We start from the raw sequence: 15,771 nt of genomic DNA, 5'->3' as shown, positions 1-15,771 counted from the left end.
TGTGTCAAGGTTACTGACATCACTTGTTGAATACATTGTGCTCTCAGGGTAAGGTTTTTCTTTTCAGTTATAAAAATAATTCACACTTTAGTGGCTTAAAATGCGCAGTTGCTCTCAAGTTGAATGAAAACAACACTACCTGTAAATAGTTTTGAAGTCAAATGCTAATAAAAAAAATAATAAAAGATCTGTACCAAGTACCAAAATACAAATGAGTTAAATCAAGGAAGGGCTCACATGCTGACTAAGAAAGACAAATTGCAACAATAAACCATTTGGCCCTGTGAATGGCAGAGTCAAATGTTGGGTACTCGATGCCCAGTCAGCCTTTAGCGTTTATTGGGATCTTTCACCTTCTGAATATTAACTGATTTATTCCAAACAGCTTCGCAGATGCCTAATCATAATCTTGGACCATTGTGTATTCAACAACAAGTTGGCAGGCGATCTCAGCTCACCTTTACAGCAAAAGCCACCAAATTAATCTCTAAGCACACGCAGGTATTTAGAATGCATGGCCACGAAAGCATTAATTGAGTTGAGTAGGCCAGGCAAAAGCTCAATTGTTTAAACTCGGCTAGATTTAAATCCTCATAAGTACTGCTAATTAAGATAGCATGAGGCAGGTTTTGGACTGTTTAAAGGCAATCAATAGCCAGCTATTATTCTCCCCAGAGGTAAACTTGGCTTCCAGTCTTCACTTTGACTGAACCTAAAGTGACAGGCAATGGCCTCATTACACACACAATACTGAAGGATGCAAATAATGGAGGTCTGGCACAAACAGATAGACTCATGGCTACATTATACACAGGGCCACGCAATGAAACACTGCCGGAGATGCCGGAGCAAAGGTTGAGTTATTATATTGCGGGACAACTCTACATCATCCACGTAACAACTTAAAAGCCATTGCCACAGTAAATTGTAAAGAGCACAGCTGTGGAGCTTCAGTGGGCGAGGGTCTGAAAAGGCTTTACAGATTTCTCTTCTTAACAATGAAATCTGTTCCTGTAATAGCACCTCGCAGCCTACTGTTTTTCATGTGAGCATGAGTCATATTAAAACTGACCATCCCTCCATCTTTGCCGCTGTAAGGACACAGTTTAAGGACATGGTTCGCAAAATTGTTTTGATTTGCTGTTATTGCCCTGGCTATGTAGCGCTCAGTGTATCTGACAGATTCCATTTAGACCTTATCTGGGATGAAGCCTCACTCTATGAGTCACCAGCACTAGAGAAAAAAATGGGAGTTGCAGCCTGTTAGAGTCTTATAAAAAGCCAATTATATTTAGTCTTTTTTTTTAGGTGAGCAGTGCATCATGGACCACAGGGAACCATTACTTTTAATCCTGTCTTGCTTGGTCATCGCTCATTTAGGAGAGATATGAATATGTTATTGTTAAGTCCCTGCTTGAATAAGATTACACTGGAAAGCAAGATAACATGCAGCATATACTGATATCCAGACATCAAAGACTTACACAAAACCCAATATTGTATTTTAGATGTGAGTGTGAAGGTTTTACTTGATGGCATGAAAGGCACGGTGATGACTGATTTAACCATATCACCTTAACAGTGTTGTTTTGATCTGTGTGGCACCTTACATAATCTGGGTGGGGTTGTGTCTCTGTCTTCTAGGAAGAACCAACGTGCTTCATCAGGAGAACAGCTCCATTGACACCGGACAGGTCGACATAGGGAAGAGGGCGGGTCAGAACATCCCACCAGGGGTGTTCTGGCGTTCTCAGCTGAGCATGGAGCAGCCACGCTTCCTTAAGTTCAACATCTCGGTACAAAAGAATGCACTGATTGGAGTTTATGGACGAAAGGGGCTTGCACCATCGCACACTCAGGTAAAGCCTTTTTTTTTTTTTAAGTGAAGACACCATATTACTCTTTAAAGTACAACTATGTCATTTCTGAGAGAGAATAAATCAGTTTTCAACTCTGATTCATAAAGAATAAAACGTGTATTTTCTTAATGAAATACCTTCAAGAGTTTTACAGCTATAGCTTTACTTGTTCGGATATGACCGGAAGCTTATGTCTAATGTTAGTTAAAATGATCAAACTCTGTTCTCCGCTTGAGCTACTGTTTTACATTTTAGCATATAAATTATTATTCCACCAGTAGGCAAACACTGTTTTCCTGTAATTATCACTTGTGGCCACAGTGGGCACTGTTTTATAGTCTTGATTTTATGGGGACCTCATGTTTTACTACACAGTGGAAACAATTCTACACTTTTCACATTGGTTTTCTATGTGCATTATGTCATGCACAGCATCCTGTTTTAACAGGAATGACATCATATTAAAGGTCCAGTGTGTAGAATTTAGTTGCACCTAGCGGTGTAATGGCTGCATTGCAATCTCCTCACATCACCCTCACCTTCCTAGTGTAAAGGGAAAACACTTAAAAGACCATCAATGTAAGAGGACCTGCTCCCACTGTAGATATAAAAGAAGAATTTTTAAGTTACAAAAATAAAGAATATTCTTATTATACATATAAAACTATAGTTATTAATATTATATTCCATGTCTGCCTTATTCCAAAAATAAAGGCCCAAAATCATGCACACTGTACCTTTAAAGGGCTAAAATATGTCTTCAAACACATGAGATACTGTATTTATCACTTTATAAAGATGTAATGGTGAATGTGTTGCATAGAAGTCTGGCATGAGCTTTTGTTTCAGCTCATTTTTGCTCTTCAAAATATATCATCACCTGTGTAGCTGCTAAATGCTCCTGTATCTTCTCCAGCGAGTCGCTATCTTTGTCTGTCTGCCAGGTGCTTGGTGAAGATGCAGCAATTAAACTATTTCACTATTAAACACAGTTTAAAAGGTGACTGTTTTAAAACCCACAAAGGCTTAGCTCAGTGTTTCTGTCTTACAATCAATGATGTAGCAGTAGAGTTAAGACTTTGGCTTTCACTGCAGCGTACACCAACAGCAATAGAGCGGGAACAGAGGAGGAACAGGAAAAGAAGTAGTGCCTCATAATAAATTAAACACTCCCGAACGACATGTAATCTCCTCAAGGGCAGGTCCATGTACTGGAACTGCAAAAATCAAGCAAACATAAATGGCACATCTGATTTTATACATTCACAATGTTGTGAAATAAATTAGCGCATTATAACCGTGAATTTTATCTCTAACCATGAAAATCTATAATCACTGCATCTCCACTGAGTAGTGTGTTTTTCAGAGGATAATCACTAGAAACAACTGCTTGCTGTGTCCGGAAATGACCCCGGTGAGAATGGTGAGACTGAACCAAAACAAGTCACTAGGTTGTAAAACCAAAACAGCGAGCTAAAAGATGATGCTCAGCAGAAATGAGCTGTACTGAAGGTTTAATAATAATAATCCTCTGTGAATGAATCAGTGCAAGAGACATTAAAATGTAGCCTTGTGATCAGTTCTAAGGATGTAAAGAAGCCATTTCATTGTGTCTTTAAGCACTTTGTTAAAAATCAGACTCAAAACTCTTCATTAAAATAGGAAAACGGCATTAAACAATATTAATGTATATCATGCACTGCTTTAGTTTCAATCATCTCCTTCCAGCTTGGTCTCGCCTGTGTGTCTGTACTTGTAGTTCACTTCCACTAAATGTCTGCCATTTGCAAATTGAAGTGTTTCCAAAATGTGTCTGATGTGTCACTTAAATGACATTTCTGGGCATCTGAATGTTTAATGTCTAGTGATGGTGATGGAAGTACTCAGACAATGGCTATTTTCCACCACACTTGACTGTGAAAGCTCTTCGCTTCACCTTCTTGACATTCTCTCTTAGTAAAGACGGGCTTCACTCAAGTGTAGACAGTTAGGGCCACTCTTTGATTGAAGGAAGGCCAATGCGAGTGACAACAGGTGAGCTGGATTGCACTTTCAAGGTGAAAAAAGAAAGCCCAACAAAATCAAAGACCTAAAGGTACTAATTAACAAGACACTACTTTTATGTCTAAGGCAATTGTTGTACAGACACTCAAGCTCGTCAATGCTGGACACTATGTCTATTGTGACCAAGTCTAAATTACGTACTGTTCAGGGACCAGGAGAACAAATCAATGCATTTACTTAACTGAGCATGAAAGACCCCAATGAGAGATATTGACTGTTTGTTGTATTCACTGCTTGGAAGACAAGACAGCATTTAAGTGCAACAGCCTTTCTTCCCTTCTCAAATATAGACTTCCTCCATTTGCTATTGAGTGTCTGTCTGTGCTGATACAAACCAAACAAGTTCAAAGAAACAAACTTTTGTAGGTTTTTTTTTTTTTTTTCTGAAGAATTTGTACTCGTTTTTTATCAAGTGCCAGACTAAGTCAATCTAAAAGGTGAAGAATTTGCAGGCTGAGAGTGTTCCTCCTTTCTCCATGGGGCATCCAGTGGTCTCTCCATGCTTGGTCTCTCGCCTGTTATTTACTGGTATTGTTGGATTGAGATGAGTTTGGGGGGGCTTTCACACCGGCTAATCGAGATGTATGCACTTGGCCAAGAGGTTTAGGGCTCATGGGATGAACTGTTTTATTACTTCCCCCTCAAGCCAACAACACAAAGAAGTCAACTTCCGCCAGGTTAATATCCCTCCCTTGCCCCTCTGCTCTACTCAAAGGGGTTTAAATCACAGTGTTGACTTCACCTGCCCCTTACTTAATGCTCTCTTTCCTGTCGTTTGCAAGTCAACCGAAAGGTTGCTACGGTCCATGTTTGCCACATTCCTGAGCACCAAATCCGGTTTTAATATATTTTTTTGTCCCCTTTTTCCAAACAGTTTGACGTCCATTGTGTTCCGGTGAGGGTGGATGTTGTGCACATACTGCTTTAAAGTTCCATTTGTACATTTTCAGGCAGAGAAGAACAGATAAAATGATGATATATAAAAAGCAATGACATATAAACAGCTTTTTAAGTAGGTTTGCTCAAGCTGTTAGAAAATAGTTACAGCCCTATACCTCAAATTTGGTGTTGTGCTTCGGGCCACAGACATTTACTCTCTTAGCTCTGCTTAGGTCTCCAACAATCCTTGAGAAAAAATGTCTGTCCAGCCAGTTTCTAACTTTGTCTGTCAGCCACTTAGCACTGCTGAACAGGTAGTGTACTGTACAGTGAGTCAATCGCTGGTTTTCTGCTAAAAACAGCTTCCTGCTACTCCTGGATATTGGGTTTGTGAGGGCTTTTGATTTATTACAGGGCCTTGAAACCAATACAATGAGCTGAAAGAGACTGAAAAGCTCAATACAGCTGCAGATTTAGGTTGATATTGTCATATTACACACTCTATGTAAAAGGAAATCTTGATTATTGCAGCTTTAAACAAGTGTTGAATTTCTATTTGTAGTATTGTGACATATTTATGTTTCCAATTTAAAGGGTTTTATGAGAAGAAAAATATTAAAAACCCAACACCAGCATTTAGGAATTGCCCATACATACTCTTGCTGATCTGCAACAAAATGAGGTGCTTTGCATTCCATCCTATTTTTCACTCAGTGATTATTGTGTGCAGGGTCCTCCTGCTGCAGGAAACAGAACATTTTGATGTGAACTGCTACACCCGTCAGAAAAAACAAAAACAAAAAAAAACGGTATTTTTAAATTCTTCTAAATCTTAAATTAAAATGACATGACACTTATTTAAAAAGGCATGAGTCTGGTACACATTTGGATGCTTTTATTTAAATTTCAGTCGATGGCTTTGCAGTTCATCAAAGCTCCTGCAAACAGCCTCATCATTGGATTTAAATCCAGGCTCTCCTATAAAATCATCTACAGTGCCAATCTGTATGCATCACACTCCTTAGCAACCCACAGATTATTTTCCATCCTGAGTCCTCACTATAGGCACATTACATCTGTGTATCTACCAGCAGCTTTAGCCAGGGGATCTGTCTGCATCTGCTGTGCTGCTCTGCAGCCTATAGCCTGTTTGGGGATTGCTGGTATGTGTTACACTGTTTTCTGCTGCAGTGCTCTGTATCCTACAGCTTCAGTCAAAATGAGGTTCAGGTGTTGAGCAGGTGCACTGAGAACAGATGCATCGCTTTACTCGTTTCACTTGGCAGGGATGACTCGTTACTCCTTGTTTACCCCGTAAATAAATCAATGTTTGTTTGAAAAAAAAACAGAGAGAAACCGTTATCCTGAGAAAATAAATCTGAGCTATACACTGTTGCATTTATCTGTGTCATATACTGTCTATATAGCATGTATACTATACTGTATACATTACATCTGGTAAAAAAAAAAAAAAAAACTCTGACCATACCAACAAGGACATGTTTGCTTTGAATTAATGCAAATTTACCAGCTTAATCTACTCTGTATCTATACTGTACTTCAGTGAGTAGTGAGTCCTGGGTATTAAAAACAAACAAGAAAACAATCATTCAAACAACATCAATCAAACATTAGTAACCATTTTCACAGTCGGTAGATCAAGTGTATAAATTATGTATTGACTTTAATTAGAAGATGAATCAAGCTGTGTATAGATGCCATTAAAGTGTGTCCTTGTATTTGTATTTTGTGCAGGTGCACTAGTAGTAAAAAAATGCAACCTCTGAATTTTAAGCATCTACCTCCACACGGTACCTTATCAATGTTCATTTAACAGATTATAATAAACGCATTGCCAGAGTCTTTGTAAGTGCACTTCTGTCAGAGTTAACAATGTCTTTTTTGGAATATTTCTGAGCATTTACCCCACAGCCATATCGGCTCTATCAGCATACAAACAACTCTCCAAACAACATCTATCAACTCCAAATAACTGTCAGTGAAAAATCAACATTTATTATACTCGAATATTTGCTGTGTACACAAACGTGTTCTGGTTGTGTCTTCCATTACGACTTTGAAGAGTTTCTCTCAGACTGTTAGGGAAATCACCAGAAGAGCTGCATTCAACAAAAGAAAAAGCTTTTTGCATGCTCTTCACTGTCTGATTTAATTAGACTGTCATTAAAATAGTAATCATGTGCATCTGTCGGAATCTGTTCTGGGTGGGGTTTTTCTTTTGCAGTATGACTTTGTGGAGCTACTGGACGGCAGTCGACTTATCGCCAAAGAGCATCGGGCTCTGAGTGAACCAGAGACAAGGGGCCGACTGGATCATCCAGTCACCGTCCACCAAGCGGGATTCATCCAGTACCTGGATTCAGGGGTGTGGCACCTGGCGTTTTATAATGACGGGAAGAACGTGGAGACAGTGTCCTACAACACCATCATCCAGGGTAGGAGGACGCACATCTGCTGGCATAGCTAATGAGTGCGATTGGAATGATGTGTAATGACATGTTTGGAAGACTTTAATTTCCTTAAACAGCTGTGCCCACATGAACAAATAGTTCACCACACAAACAAGCTTTTTAAACTTGGAGCCACCTAGGAGGCAGATCAAGGTTTTTATTGTATGGTAGTGGATTATTGTGCTCAACACTATAATACGAGACCATACAGAGCATTGATCCTTCCCTCCTAACAACCTCTTCAGTGTTCTGAAGTCTGTGAAATTTCCTTGTGGGTTTTGAGGTAGGAAAAACACTAAGGTTGAGTTAACGTTTTTTTCTTTTTCTATTTCCTTCGGGGAGTTCCATTGATCTGGCTCTAGAAATACAAAGGTATTGATGTGTGAGGTCAAAATTGCCTGGGTCCGACACCGGCTCAATGAACATCCAATACAAGCCAGAGTAATAACAAAAAAGTTTGCCCTCTTAACGCCGATCAAAATGAGGGTCCTGGTCCTTTGGGGGTGCCCTTTTATGAGCGATGGTCTGTTGAATGAACAAAAGATCTGTCTGTAGGATATGTCAGATTAACTTCAACTCAGAGAGGATTTCAGCTGTAAACACTCAAGAGATCGCATGGCTTGTGTGGGCATGATCAGTCATTCAAGGGGTTGAGGGGGGGAGGATGAGGCGGTAGAGGACACACGAGGATAGGAAAATGTGTTGAGGAAATGGAATTATTTGGTCTAATTTAAAATGCCTGTGTGGCTTTTACTTAACATGGCTTAGATGGGAACAGCCAAGCTGCACTGTACATGTTATGGAGGCTTAGACCTTAGTGGGACGTGGACAAATAACTATAAATGTATGCCATGCCCGATACGAGTACTGCAGATAAAGGATGCTTAGAAAGCTGAGATTCATGCAGGAGGGAAAAAGATAATCTCCATCGTCTGGAAGTATTTCTTTAAACTATACAGTTGTCAAATGTTGAAATTCATATTTGCTCTAATATGACAATTTGATGAGTTATTAATAGGTAGACCTGCTCATTGCTGTACCCACAGATTCTGTCACGGAGTGCACACACAACTGCTACGGGAACGGAGAGTGTGTGGCGGGATCCTGTCACTGTTTCCCAGGATTCATAGGGCCGTACTGTTCCAGAGGTAATTATTAAGCTCATTTTTTACTCTTCTTCAGTCTATTCAGCACACGATAACATTTTTTAAAATATATTTGGGATAACTGAGGGTCAGGTACCGCCGCACAAAGCTAATGGAATTTTGTGTATGGTGCCCCAAAAAAGAATGTATTAGAGTGTCTTCTACAGCTAGATCGATAAGTTGTCTGTGCTGATATATTTGCCAATATTAGCTTATTACAGATATATTGATATTGGCATATGCCTCAGCTGATAAATAACAAGAAATGCCAGTGCAGAAATGCTATAATTACTGTATGTGATCATTTAGAAACATTGTCACCGTGACATTTGTGGACCAGAGAACAATGCGACTAATTTAAGACATCCTTATCAATAATACATGAGAATATTGGCCAAAATATAGTTGTTGGATCTTTGTGACTCTCTAAAATAAAAATCTATTATCAGTCAGGCACCTTTCTGTGGCTATTTTCATTGAAGTTACTTTAAACCAAAAATGCTCCCAAGGAAAACTTCTATTCTTTTTAATGGATTCATTAAGCACTGCCATTACATCACAGTGATGGCCAAAATCTTCCAGATGGATTTCTTGGAAAATCTGGGCACATAAAGCCACAGCCAGATAATGAATCACTGAGGAGGAAGAGTCTGACATTTTTGCAATGATTCCTGATTCCTGTTCTAGTCCAACACATAAACCATGTTTATGCTTCGGTTTGGGTACGGCTTTAACAAACAAGATCTAACAAGTCCATTAGCGAGCTTTAGTGATGCCGCGAGGCAGATTTTGTTACTTTACCAGATGTGACAGTAGTATCAATCTTTACATTTAACGCTCAGCAAGAAAACAAATGAGAGCATTTCTCAAAATGTTCAACTCCATTTAGCATTGGTAGCCCTCTAAAAGTAATGCCACAATCAGTTATATTTTCACATTTTACCATTTGGAACATTCACTCTTTTGTCTTTCCACAGCTGCCTGTCCGGTCCTGTGCAGCGGTAATGGCCAGTACACCAGGGGGCGCTGTCAGTGCTACAGCGGCTGGAAGGGCACCGAATGTGACGTTCCGGCCTCCCAGTGTATCGATCCTCAATGCGGTGGACACGGACTGTGTGTGGCGGGTAACTGTGTGTGCAACACCGGCCACAAGGGACCCAACTGCGAACAAGGTGAATGGGGGAGGGGTCTTCTCATTGGATTGGAAGCTGCTAGATGCAACATATTTCTGTGTGAAGCCCCGGGGGAATCGACACAGTTCATTGGTGAAACAATCGGTGTTTTCAACTCTACCGAGCAGATAATGCTTTGGATGTTGTTATTGATACCGTGTGTATAAATTAACTCCCTCTTAGTGTTTAGACCACATAAGGGTACAAGCTGGAACAGATTGCGCAGTGCCCATTGATGCAGTCACCTATTGGAATGCACCACAGCTGAAGACACCTGTTAAAATCGATCAGTCAGTGGCATCTGCTCCACCGTTCATTGCGAAGGAGCTTTTTCTTCTTTCTTGTCAACCCTCTTCCCCTCCCCCTTCACTTGAGTGCATTTAACTTTATTGATCCCTGTGCAGACAAAAGACAATTATCAGCTCAGATTCACATGTGCGGTTGACCTTACATATGAAAGGCTATTAAGTTCACTAAATGAATATATTGCGGTTTTCTTTGAAGTAAAGCAATATGGGAAGGAAACGGATATGGGGGGAGGTAGCATTTGTAGTTCTGAGCTTGTATGTTAGAGAGCCGCTGTGATGAATTGGTTCAGGTAAATGATCAATATGAGTGTCCATGTACATATGGAAATGTACAGAGCAATCAGCCCCAGAGGTGGCACAATAATGCTGTTGAAAATTATCCCTTGTTAGTAATGAGATGATTGTGTTAGTCATAATTACCAATTATTAACTTAGATCAGCGAGTTGATCTGCAAATTGTTAATAGCAATTGATTATATCTGTCTAGACACTAATTGTGCTCCTTTTCCTAGTGCCTATAATGGAGCATAATTATGCTGTCAGTATATTGGAAGTACCCTATAATATACCGTTGGAGGAGCTAGTTGAATATAGGGTGGAAAATTACTACCAGCCACCACTAAACACTGCAAAGTATTCAGCTGTGGCTCACTAGCCATTTTCTGGCGCTGCAGCACTTCCACTCCCTCACAGAAAAATGATTTTGGCTGGTGGCAGAGTTGGAGTGGCCAGGGTAAATAAGTAGGTTTGATATCATGTCTAGGAGTGTTGAGCTAACATCGCTGTTGTCTTCCCTGTGTGTCCTCAGTGGACTGTGTGGACCCGATGTGCTCCGGTCACGGAGCCTGTCATCACGGTGAGTGCCACTGTAACCCGGGCTGGGGAGGGATCAGCTGTGAGATCCTGAAGAGCACTTGTCCAGAGCAGTGCTCCAGTCACGGCACCTTCAACACGGACTCTGGAACCTGCGTCTGTGAGGCTAACTGGACAGGGGCCGACTGCTCCATAGGTCAGAACACCATCATTCTCTTTTCATGACTGAAGGCTACTTTGTGTGGCCTTAAGGGCTTCAAATTTCTTGTTATGTCCTAAACCCAAACATTAAACTAACATTACATATGACAAAGAAAAGCACACACATTTGAGAAGCTGGAATTATTCTAATATTTGGCTTTTTAAATTGGAAAAATCACTCAACTCATTAATCACTGAATGAATGAAGTTTTTCTCATAAAGAAATGTGGCATCTTCATTTTTCATTTTTTTTGTCTCTGTTGGTACTCATACTCCCACTTAGGCTGCCATAGTTGATTTTCTAAGTCTACAAAGGGGCATATTGATCTACTTAGAGCTGTAATCTGCAACATCTTTTTTCATGAATTCATTTATTTAACAAATCCTTGCAAACGGTGCACTATCATGTCTTTTTTTTTGTTGACTGTCTTTGCAGATAGTGTTTGAGTTTCTCTAAAGAATTGGCACTAAATTCTTTCTGAATTTCTAATAAACTACCCCTCGCTGCGTGCAGACACTGCAGACACCAGGTGTCCGCAGCAGCAGGTGTATGAGGCGTTATTAACAAGATGCAGGTTGAAATAAAAGATCTTTCTTATACAGTGCATTGTGTCTACATATGGGTGTCTTATTAAGACGCTTAACATAATAATTGTGCTTTGGAAGCCAAGAAATTGATGTAAAGTGTGAAGAGTAAAATTGTTTACATGCTTTAATATGTAATGCTGTGAAAAAAAATCACAACTTTAGGGTATTTATCATCCCTGTTTTTGAAATTTAGTGAACATCTGAGAACAATTTGTTTTCCTAAATTAATATGTCACATTTTGAAATGAAACACTTTGAAAAATAGAGACAGTCAAATCAGTATCTTTCAGCTTCCCCCCCATAGGTGCACATGAACGAAACAAAATTATTAATTGAAAAGTCTGGATTTGCTCCAAAGATGATGAATGGGAGCCTGACTGACTGAAGTTTCTCATCTCATGAGCCATGCATACAGTACTGTCAGCGCTGTGTTTTATGAGCTCTGTGCCACGTCTTTACTATTTCACCTTCAGTGATGTTTTACTTTGCTGCGAAGGGTCTGAATTATCAGAGAGAAAGAAAGTAGTCTCATGATGAGGAAGAGGTGTTTACAACAAATGTGTTTTAGAACAAAACAATTTGACTAATGTATCCGTGTAAGAAGAACATTTGCACAACACAACAAACACGTTGAAATGCCTCAAAAAGTCTCAGCCCTTCTCCAAACAGGAGTAAGAAAGCAACCTGAACGGACTGCATGTAACAAAACAAAGGCTTTCACGGCCGTGCGGAGACAGACGTTGATAGTCAGTCATGCTTGTAAAGTGCTGTATAGCAAAAGTAAGGACTGACGGCAAACCAGCGTGTACTGCTGCTCCTATTTAGTTCTTGTATTTTGTGTCCTTCACTGCAGTGCGTCCACTATAGAAGTTAACAACACAGTCTGTCACTTTGTTTAAATCACGCTCCAAGCACTAATATTCATTATTAAGCATTGTGCAACAATTGCTAAACGTTTGGATTTGAATACAGTTTTTGAACCTAAATGAAGAAATTACAAAGAAATGCAACTGCTTCCTTATATTTTAGACTGTGGGTGCGATCACAACCTTTAAAGTTTGGTAATCAACACTTGCAACACGTGTTGGTTTGAAACAGACCATATGCTAACAACAAAGCTTTGGCTCCCCACGTTACTCTCTTGCGACCAAGCATATGTTCTTTTTATAAACTTGAACACAAATGTGTGTGTTTTTTTTAAACAGACTACTTCAGAACCTTTTCCAGAAATATGAGTGTGCTTAATAGCAGCTACAGATTTTATAGGGAGGCAATCGTGTATTCCCATCTGCCCGCGAGCAGATCTTCATTTGTTACTGGCTTTGTATTCAGAGGATTAGCCTTTGGACACAGGTAGGTGACATGTTAGTTCAAAGGCTGGCCCCTCCCATCTGTTATCAGCGCGTGAGGTTCAGGTGATTTATGCGCTGTTTCCCCCCTCAGAGTAGATTCATTCTCTGTGTGTTGGACCGAGAGAGGAACATAATAGCTATACCAAGTCAAACAATTAAAAGCAGAAGTTGCAGTTTGTTTGTGTCGGTGTTTAGTGCCCGTTGTGTTTCTCTTGGCTGAAATTCAGCTGAAATTTAAATGTTAAAAGAGGCTGGATGGTGCGTTTGACATGATAGATGGGCATTCAGACCTTTTAAAGCAGCATGCACCCGCTTCAGTCAGCTCGAGAAGAAAGTTTTTTTTTTTTTTTTTTGGCCCCTTCATACGGAGCCCCTAAAGGGACATGGTGAAAGAAAAAAAGGGACATGGTGAAAGAAAAGAAAATGGAAGTGTTTCTGGCGCAGTCCAAAAGTTGGGGGAGTGTACCCACCTGGGTGGGGTGAAGGATTCCTTCTTAATTAATGCTGCGATTCTTCTTCAATTAAATAAACTTTAATTAACAAGCAAGTAGCATGGATCGACCGCCCACAACCCCTATCCAGCTCGAGTCAGGGGCATGTTAAAGGCAGATAAACACTTTTGCGCTAATGAAAAATTGATTGCATAGATTCTATGGGAAGGAGGTATCCCGTTGGAATCAAATGACTCCCCTCCAGAGAGCATGCTTAATATTCTACAGTGTCGGCTTGACTTAATCAGAACCATCCAAGGTCTCTCAATCGAAGAAAAACTCCATTCAGAGAGCTGGAAACAGACGGCTAAAAGAGCCTCAGTAAAGAGGATTGTGGGTAAAGCAGTGAGGATAGATTGGCTTTAAAAGTAGAAAAAATACATAAAGAAAATGACTCAATATTTAATCCATGACTTGTTACATTTTAAGCGGCAGAATTATGTCTTTTGGTTAATTTGCTTTTCCAGCAGCCTATAGCAAGTTTTTAAAAAGTCTCAAACTTTTCAGTTATGAGTCTATATAGATTTCCGGGAGCATCTAGTCACTTAAAATTTGAGGACATACTTGAGCTACTTTCCTCTAGCACACTGACGGATGTTGTCACAAGCGGAAAGCTTTATGGCTCTTCTGTTCGAAAGCTTTGATCGAAGCTTTTGGTTTCGCTAAATGAACATTTCTTATTCTCTCACAAGAGCAGCCTGACTAACTCACCACCCGTGGTTTCAAATCTTTTGCCTTTAATTTTAGGGGAAGATAACATAGATTCATAACAGCTGCTCTGCTGTTTCCGATGCACCGTGCTCGTAGAGAACATGTTGATTTAACATCTCTGAGACCAGACTTAAGAACCTGCTTACAGTAAATCCATAACCCTCGCCTCAGCTTGCCAATTCTTCATGCAAATGAGTTTGCAGAATATGTAAAATCTGAAGAGCGGTTGTTGTTGTAGGTTTAGATGCAAAGTAATTGTTGTGCTTTACTGTTCTTGTGTGCTGACTTTAGACTTTTTTTTTTTTTTTTTAGCGTTGAGAGGGTTTGATTTATTTTACAGCACCTGCACTCACGGAGAAATAAAATAGCCTGTGAATTACTTCTTTGATGAAGATGAGCGAAAGTAACTGCAGACACAAAAATGACAATAACAAGCTGTGTCTGTCTGGCTCGCATGTGGGTGGCGAAAATGTATTTACTATTATTCCACTGTAATTATTCAGTACTAACAACAATACAACAATAACAATACTAATATATTTTGTGATGAGCTTTGATGCCGTTTCAGATGGCGAAAAGTAGTCGTTACACAGATTGCACTCATTTGTTAATAAGCCAATTAAAGCCATTACAGATGTTGTTGCTGAGTAAATCGACATAAAAAAAGATGTAAGTGACTCTGATATAATCCGCTCCGCCATCATAAAGGACACATAACAATGCACAAAGTGTTCCTCCTTGATGTTTCCTTTAAAGTTTTATCTCCTCAATGTGCCTTCCAACATGCACTCATTACGTTTGATTGGTTTAAATTTTAAATGCATGCAGGCTGACAGTGCTGTGTTGATGTGGCGCGCTGAGGATAATGTGGTTTACAGATTAAATGTCAAGCACGGTACAGAATCTAAGGGACTTTATTATCACTTGAGCCCATAAAAGTAATAACACTATATATCAAGATTAATTTCATACTTTTTAGAGGAAGATTTATCCTTTTTTTTACCCCCCTCTTTCTCAGCTATTCATTGTGTATTTTGGCAAAATGGCAGCCAAATAAAAGTTGATTTGGGATGTCTGTTTCAGTGCTCTGACGTGATGTGTCAACCATGTGTCCTGATTTTCACACATTTAAAAAAGAATTGTGCCCATGACAAGTATATTGGTATCCATAAAGCAAGAGGAAGCAGTAAATCCAGATATTTTCTCATGTAAAACAATGCTTTAATAGATGACAGTAAAAGTCTCTTTAGATGAAATATTAACACAAATTTTAAACACAGTCTAAACCGTTTTAGGATTTATTTAATAATAAATTCTTGAGGAACAGTGTTGAAAACATGTCTTGTTTACAGTTCAACTTATTGGCCCACTTTAACCGATGGACCCTACGCTTCAGAGCATTTTTCAGCCGTCACACATGCATCTACACAGAATACAAAAATGCACTTTTCACTGAACAGAAGCTACATGTCTCCATGGATTTTTTCCTTCATGACAGAGGTGTGCGTGGTGGACTGTGGTCCCCACGGCTCGTGCATCAGTGGTGTGTGTCAGTGCGAGGAAGGCTGGACTGGACCAGAATGTGAGCAGAGGGACTGTCACCCACGCTGCATTGACCACGGTGTCTGCCGAGAGGGCAAGTGTGACTGCCACCAGGGCTGGACGGGGGAACACTGCACCATCGGTGAGCCACAGTGACACAAACAGTACACTCCAC

At 39.9% G+C, this 15,771-nt stretch overlaps 1 protein-coding gene across 3 annotated transcripts in view; it reads left to right on the top strand.

Annotated features, from left to right (window-relative positions):
- Nucleotides 1–15,771, top strand: part of si:dkey-237h12.3 (teneurin-3) — a 176,310-nt gene that overhangs the window by 116,403 nt on the left and 44,136 nt on the right. For all 3 annotated transcript variants that reach the window (XM_027279740.1, XM_027279748.1, XM_019256312.2), the window contains 6 exons: nucleotides 1,645–1,859; nucleotides 7,048–7,258; nucleotides 8,320–8,421; nucleotides 9,396–9,590; nucleotides 10,707–10,907; nucleotides 15,553–15,738. In XM_027279740.1, coding sequence (XP_027135541.1) covers nucleotides 1,645–1,859; nucleotides 7,048–7,258; nucleotides 8,320–8,421; nucleotides 9,396–9,590; nucleotides 10,707–10,907; nucleotides 15,553–15,738 — 1,110 coding nt within the window. The remainder of the gene's footprint in view (nucleotides 1–1,644; nucleotides 1,860–7,047; nucleotides 7,259–8,319; nucleotides 8,422–9,395; nucleotides 9,591–10,706; nucleotides 10,908–15,552; nucleotides 15,739–15,771) is intronic.

Source organism: Larimichthys crocea, chromosome I (assembly GCF_000972845.2).
Source record: "Larimichthys crocea isolate SSNF chromosome I, L_crocea_2.0, whole genome shotgun sequence".
Classification (NCBI taxonomy): Eukaryota; Metazoa; Chordata; class Actinopteri; family Sciaenidae; genus Larimichthys; species Larimichthys crocea.
This window is presented reverse-complemented; position numbering and strand designations above follow the sequence as displayed.